Source organism: Acanthisitta chloris, unplaced genomic scaffold (assembly GCF_000695815.1).
Source record: "Acanthisitta chloris isolate BGI_N310 unplaced genomic scaffold, ASM69581v1 scaffold27620, whole genome shotgun sequence".
Lineage (NCBI taxonomy): Eukaryota > Metazoa > Chordata > Aves > Passeriformes > Acanthisittidae > Acanthisitta > Acanthisitta chloris.
In genome coordinates, this window is record NW_008653734.1 from 278 (window position 1) to 7782 (window position 7505).

Here is a 7505-nt window from a genome sequence, read left to right on the forward strand (position 1 = left end):
TTGATGTCCATGCACAGACTTGCTTCCGCTCCTTTCTGTGAGATAACGCATATGTGTAGTGAGTGGTTTTGGCCTTTGGCCTGTACCACCCACTACACATATGTATTATGATTATTATATGTATTATTATGATTCTATGACACTTTTTCCTCTGTTTATATGTTTCTGGGAGCAGATGTGTTAGTGAGGGCAGGAGGGAAGATTTCAAAGCGCTCAAGGGGCCTAGGTGAACAATGAAGCTTCAAACATCACTAAGAGCTCTCAGTGTTCCTACACCTCTCTTACATTTTGTGAACCCAAAACCCCATACCTAGCCACTGCTTTGCAATGAGCAGCACTGATTCCCTGCTCCCTCCTGAAAATGCTGTGCAGAATTCCTGGTGTTCCTGACACAGTTAGGGAGGGGGTTGGGGAAACAAGTGACCTGGGTGTGCCCCTGTGGGTGTGTGCTGCCGTGGGAGGGTGCCCAGGACAGGGCCCTGTGCCCACACAGCTCTCTGCCTGCAGCACGATGCACAGATGGACTACTACGGCACCCGCCTGGCCACCTGCTCCTCCGACCGCTCCGTCAAGGTCTTCGACGTGCGCAACGGGGGACAGATCCTCATCGCCGACCTGCGCGGGTAACGCGGGGCTGGCCCGGCCTGCTCTGTCCCTGCCCTCTGGGGGATCCTGGTGTCACTCCCAGCTGAACTGCTCCTCGTGGGGCTGTAATCTGGGGACACTTGCTGTGCTCTGTCCCTCTGCCCTCTGGGGAGCTGCTCCTGGGCTGTGATGGGACAGAGCTCCAGCTGGAAACAGCACTGGGGTTGTTCATTCCTTCAGTCTTTGACACCTGTAACTCTCAAGGAGTTAACTCGCCACCTGCATTGCTAATCCACAGCCATTTGGAGTTGTTTTCTGTGGCAGTGGCTCTGACAGCCCTGTGTGCCCCTTGGCATTGCCCATTCCTCATGTCAGGGCACTAATCCCTCCCAGAACAGCATTTCCCAGGTGGTGCCTGTGAGGCAGCCACAGCTGGAAGAGGTTTCTCTCAGCTTTCCCACGTGGTGTTTCTTGCAGGCATGAAGGTCCTGTGTGGCAGGTGGCCTGGGCTCATCCTATGTACGGGAATATCTTGGCTTCCTGCTCCTATGACAGGAAGGTTATTGTCTGGAAGGAAGAAAATGGCACTTGGGAAAAGACCTACGAGTACACAGGACATGACTCCTCAGGTATGGGAGTGTGGAGCTGGGAAGGGAGAGTGGGAGGTGAGGGGATTTGGGTAAGGCTGGAAGAAATCTGTTAGTGCTAAGGAAGAAAAGCCTCTGTCAAACAGACAGGGATGAATCATGGAGACACAGTAAATCTGTTCAGCACAAACAGGACATTTACCTTAAGGTCTCTTACTGGATAACCTCCTGTCTTAAATTGTGTGGTGTTTGCATAGGAGTTGTTAAACAAATAATCAGCTTTCAAACAAAGATGGCAGGGACTGAATTCTGGAGGGAAGTACTTGGGGCATACAGTACAGGAAGAAAGGAAAGTCGGATTTATCACACTGTGTTTGGTTTCATAATGGAAACTGTTGGGTTCAGATGATTTGCCCTCCCAGTGCAGAGCTGAAGTCTCCAGCTTGGCTGTGTTACTAACCTAGACTTTCAGTCCTCTGCCAGCTCTTGTTCTAATCAGCGATGCTCCCTGCTGTTGCCAGAGTTTTTAACCTCATTAGGAGTGCCCTTTTGGTGTTCTCATTCTGAGGGGTGTCAAAAATAAAGGCAGTTCTCTGTCATTCAGTAAGCACTGTTCATTGGCTGGCTTTGCTGAAATGTGGGAATGCCAGGATCGTTCTCAGCTCTCAGAGCCACTTCTGGTGTCTCACTGATCTCGGTGAATGGGTTGGTCAGTGCGAGGTGGTCCCTGTGCTCTAATCCAGTTTGTCTCTCCCCTGCCAGTGAACTCTGTCTGCTGGGCCCCACACGACTATGGCCTGATCCTGGCCTGCGGGAGCTCCGACGGGGCCATCTCCCTGCTGAGCTACACGGGCGATGGGCAGTGGGAGGTCAAAAAGATCAGCAATGCACACACGGTGAGTCTGGTCCTGGAGCAGCACGTAACACTCAGGGGATTCCTCAGAGAACTGAGAGCTGAGAATAACTCGTTTGAGTTCACTTGGAGCAGGCAGGTATACTCGAGAGCCACTAAAATGAAGTGGGAAACAGGACAGATGAAAGTCACTGAACAGCACTGACAGTGCCTGTTCAGTGACCATTATTGTTAAACATGGTGCTGGAAGGTACCTGGTAGGAAATGCCTTGGTCCTGAGGATACCTGCACCAGCTAACTGAATCGACAGGAGCTGGGAGCACTGCAGTGCTGCTGTTCTGCCCAGAGCAGTGTGCATTCTAGCTTAAGCAGAACTTCATCAGCTAATGGCAGTGGCTCTCAACAGGAGGAAATTTGGCTCCAGACCAGAATTCCTTCTCTCCTGTATTCCTAAATCTTAGCAACTGCATGTGCCTCGTGTCTTTGCAGTTTCTCTCTCTCTCTGCACTGTTTGCACACACACAGGATGATATTTACACATAAAGCAGTTCCTTAGCTACCTCAGGCTTTCTGAATGAGTGTCCTAGTGAGACTAGGCTGTGTCTGGATCTCTTCTTCATCTCATATCCATCCATCATGGTGCAAGACTCCCATTTTCCTGAGATGGGCTAATTCCTCACCCTCAACAGAGAATGTACTGTGTCCCCCTCAGCAGCCTTTGTTTGTTTGTTTGTGTATTTGTTTAAGCAGCTGTTAATAGTGATGTTTTTCATTAACCAGATTGGATGCAATGCAGTGAGCTGGGCTCCTGCTGTGGTGCCAGGGAGCCTTATAGAACAACCCTCTGGGCAAAAACCAAACTACATCAAAAGATTTGCATCTGGTGGCTGTGACAACCTGGTCAAGATTTGGAAGTAAGTGCTCTGTTGCCAGACAGAACCTGACACTCTTCCTAGGCTTTGAATGTCCCTGTTAGTATCTCAGGTAATATTTTCAGCATGTCTATGCTTTTATCTGTGAATTACTGTTGTAGAGAAGTGCTTTAAAAATGGGAACAACTCAGTGATGTACAATATTTCCCATGGTTCTCAGTTGGTGCCAGTCCTGTGTCATCTGGCCTTGGAGAGTGGCTTTCTAATGGTCTTTGGTTACCACTGTCACTTGGGCAGTAGCAAATTCCTGACACTAACCGAAGATCAGAACCTCTTTGCCTGTGCTGCTTCCGGTCCCCTGGAAGGGATTTTGTCAGCTCAAGCCATAGGTTGTTTGGAGAAGTAGGGATCACCTGTGCTGGATGAACCAGGGTCCTCACCACTGAGGAGAAGTGCTGCCTCCACCCTTCTGAGTGTCTCACTGTGTTCCAGGGAGGAAGATGGTCAGTGGAAAGAGGAGCAGAAGCTGGAGGCTCACAGTGACTGGGTGCGAGACGTGGCCTGGGCCCCATCCATAGGTTTGCCAACCAGCACCATCGCCAGCTGCTCCCAGGTGAGGTTTCTTTGGAGCCACAGAGGCAGGTTCCCAGTGCCCTCTCTTCAATGTGCTCCCTTCCTTGTTCCTCTAGTAAAGGAAGAGTAAGGATAGAGCTTCTCTAACAGGTCCTCTTGGCAGTCCTTTGCTGTATCTGGGTCTGTGTGTAAGAGCCTTTGAATCCTGTCCCTTCCAAGTAGAAGCATTGCTGGACAAAGGCTGTGTGTGAGTGACTCTGTACCAAAGACTGGCTTTAGTTTGAGAACCATGAGCAGGATGGTCTCAGTAGGAGGAAGACCTTCAAACTGATGTCATATTTTAGTGTCTTGGAATTAAATTCACTGAACTTTCAGGTAAAAATACTGATTTCTAGTAACTGGCATTCTCAGTCAGCTCTGATGTCCTCAGCCTTCATATTGACTGTGGTGTTCTTGCTGCTAATAATTCGGTAGATCCTTTTTGTTGTTACCAAGAAGTGATGTCAGTGAGCTGCTGCCACGTGACTGGAAACAAAGTCTCATTCTGGGGAAGGATTTCAGCTGATACATAAGTATTTTAGGAGATCTTCTCTGGTATTTGCAAGCTATTGGTTGAAGGTAGTTCTTCTCATCAGAGCTGTACTCCTGCCTTGCCTGTAGCTACAGCAAGGGCACAGCCCCTCTGCTGTGCTGAGCACAGATCCGTGCACATGCACCTAGGGGTGGGATCAGCTGAGGTGTGGAAGTGCAGCTCAGGGTGGTATTTCCTGTGTGGGGGCCAGTGATCCCTCCAGCTCAGCCTGTGCTTTTGCAGGATGGCAGAGTGTTCATCTGGACATGTGACGATGCCTCTGGGAACTCCTGGTCACCAAAGCTGCTGCACAAGTTCAACGATGTCGTCTGGCACGTGAGCTGGTCCATCACTGCTAACATCCTGGCAGTGTCTGGAGGGGACAACAAAGTGAGTACTGCTGCCTGGCTGTGCTAGCCCTGCCTGCCCTGTTTCCAGAGGGGCTGAGATGAGATAGGTTGTTGTCCCTTGTTTAAAACGAGACTGTCCTAGAGTCTCCTTTGCCACAGTACTGACATTTTCTCTTGTGACTGATCAAGAGGGGCAGGAAGACCCTGACCTTTGGCAAACTGCTTGCCTGTGTTCTGAGTCCTTGCTGGAGGGCAGAACTGCAGGGTGAACTGGATTTTTGTGGGGTGCTGATAGCAGAGTGCAGACTCTCCCTTTAGCCCTGGCTGGTTACTCAGTGCACAGCAGCACAGAGCTCAGTCCTGGGTGCAGTGCTGCAGCTCTGGGATGGCTCTGGGGAAGGGGCAGTGGGGGAGGGTGCTGAGGCTGAAGTTGTCCCTGCTGTGTGTTTGAGGTGACGCTGTGGAAGGAGACTCTGTGTTTGAGGTGACGCTGTGGAAGGAGTCTGTGGATGGACTGTGGGCCTGCATCAGCGACGTGAACAAGGGCCAGGGCGGAGTGTCTGCCGTGACAGAGGGGCAGCAGAATGAGCAGTGACCCCTGAGGAGAGCTCCAGCTGCAGCTTGTCATCTCTCTTCCTGATCTGCAGTGTCTCTTGAGCCAAATGAGAACTGATTTTTATCTAAACTGGACACGAACATGGGAAACAATTAATCCGATTTGATGAGCACTCTAAAACCATTACTGGGAGGCTACAATGTTGATAATCAGCCTTAATTGACATTCCCTGAAATTTAAGGTAAACAGCATAGCAAAGAACTGTGCCTGATACTACTCCTTGATGCTGCAGGTTATACCCTGGTTTGCTGGTGTGGGGATCACATTGGAGTGGATATGTGGTGGTCAGACTTCAAGCACCTGGGCAGGAACAGAAGGAGGTGTGAGGTGTGAACTCCTTTGTGCAAGGGGACAAACACTCTGTGCCCTCAAAGGCCAGAACTGTGTTTCAGGTGAGGGGAAGGGCTGGAGTTCTCAGAGTAGCTGGTAGTGTGCCAGCTGGTAGGAGTGAAATGGTGCTAAGATCTTACTGAAAATAACATGCTTGGCTAGGTGAAAGTCTCTGTGCTTTCCTGAAGATGAAAAGGAGTAGTGGAATGCATATGTCTTCTGCTTTACAATAATCTCAGACTTGGTTATTCAACCATCATCAACAAATCAGACCATGGTTTGAAGATTTTTTTTAGCCACGCTTCTGTACTGTACCTCAGGTTGGTTTTTGTTGAGATACCAACAGAATAAAGTCCTATTGGTTAAAGCCTGGTATGCTGTATTTAATCATATTTTCACAGGGGCCTGTCAAGCCACAGTCATGTTGTTCTCCCACCCATGGAATTAGCTCTGCAAGAGCTGGGAAGGTGTTGCCCACTAGGGCCTGTATATAGTGTGTGAGAGAACAACCTTTTGCCTTCAGGTAAACTGATGTGCCACTGCACTTCAGGCAAGTGTGTTAGTCTTGATAAAAGCTGAGGCACCTTCTCCTCCTGTAAGGGGCAAAATACTAAACCGAAAGGTCACATTTTCCCTTTGCTCTTGGGTGAACAATTCACAGCCTTCCTCCTTCTCCAAGGCGGTGGATGGTTTGTTTCGGCATAGCCAAGATAATATACCCCTTTTCTAGAAAAACAAACCTCATTCTATGCTGGTTATCTACAGTGATCAAATAACAGCTTAGTTGCTCTCAGAGACACAGGAATTACTTCTCTTTCTGTGTGCCAACAGAAGTATGCAGCACTCCTGCTCTTGTTCAAATCCTCTGCAGCCTTACAAAAAGTAATCACTCAAACAGTTCCATTTCAATTACACAGCACTATTTTCTCTCAAGCTGTTTTCCATTCCCACCGAGGTCACAGCCATAACTGCTAAGCTGAGCAGGCAGCCCCTCATTCCCTGTACCCTGCCCACTTCCCTGAGAGTCTCTGCTCTTCTCAGAGGGTTTGGGGCTGGCTCTAACTGCCTGGGAGCTGTGCAAGCCTGAAATCGAGCACGAGCTCCAATAAACGGCTCAAAAATGAAATCTCAGTTACCTTTTAGCACACTTCATTCTAAGGAAAAAGGGCACCTGAAGTTCCCAAGGGAAGGTTTTTGCCTGTGGGTATTAGGTTCCCCAACTCACCATGTTTAAAATTACGAGTTTTAATGCTTGAGAATTCAAAACTGCTTTGCAGCAAGGCCCAGTTCAGCCTGTTGCTCCTTCATACTTCAGATGAAATGTATTAAAATAGTTAAAAGTAATGACCCAAGCGTCACAAACAATTATCATGAATTAAAGGTTCTCTTAGAGTCACAGAATTTTATCCACTGAGAATGTAAGCATGAGGTGAAAGGTTTTCAGCTGCTCTTGAGAAAAAGGTTCATGGTGTTGGATCTCTCATCCTCTTCTACTGGGGTCAGGATTGGGGAAAAGAAGGAGAGGAAAAGAACTCAATGCAAATTTCACACCAATAAACTTTAAATTGCAACACAGTGTGATTAAGCCCAACATGTGCCCACATTGCACCACAGTTCTCTATCTCTGTGCCCTCAGTGCACCACAGCTCTCCATTTCCCTCTGGCCTGAGAAGAAGAAGATGAAACTGTAACCCCAAATAAAGTTTTCCAACGCCACAGATGTGCTAAAGATACAGAGTTAAGATGGCTGCAAATGGCTCCATGTTACATTTTCTCCAACAGCAAATCTGATGTAACAGAATTGCTCCTCCTCTTCCCATCTCTGCATGTTTCCCAGCCCTCCTCAATCCTGCTGGATGCTTGTGGGGCTGCAATGGATCCTCCAAATGAGCCATGTCACTCAGGTTTGAGTAGAGTACAAAGAACAGGAGTTACAAATTTGTCATCCTGCACCATATATTTCTTCTTTTCTCCTGCTCTTTCTCAGGTGAAAAAAATATTCCCAGTTTCCCTTCATGGGATTTTTCTAGACCCTCAGCCATTGCTACTAGTCTTCACTGAAGGTTCCTGTGGCACCACATGTTTAATCAATAGCTGTAAGATGTACAAAAGGAACAAAGCTAATGTCACAGGACAAAAGGAAACTCTCACTTCATTCCCTGCACCAT

The 7505-nt window shown here is 48.4% G+C and overlaps 1 protein-coding gene across 1 annotated transcript in view; it reads left to right on the forward strand.

The window, feature by feature from the left end:
* SEC13 (SEC13 homolog (S. cerevisiae)) overlaps positions 1 to 5150 on the forward strand; it is a gene marked incomplete at its 5' end in the record, with an annotated part of 5382 nt that extends 232 nt beyond the window's left edge. The window contains 7 exons of the mRNA XM_009082264.1: positions 508 to 623; positions 1063 to 1214; positions 1935 to 2068; positions 2806 to 2939; positions 3390 to 3510; positions 4285 to 4431; positions 4876 to 5150. Coding sequence (XP_009080512.1) covers positions 508 to 623; positions 1063 to 1214; positions 1935 to 2068; positions 2806 to 2939; positions 3390 to 3510; positions 4285 to 4431; positions 4876 to 4986 — 915 coding nt within the window. The remainder of the gene's footprint in view (positions 1 to 507; positions 624 to 1062; positions 1215 to 1934; positions 2069 to 2805; positions 2940 to 3389; positions 3511 to 4284; positions 4432 to 4875) is intronic.
* Positions 5151 to 7505: the final 2355 nt, after the last annotated feature.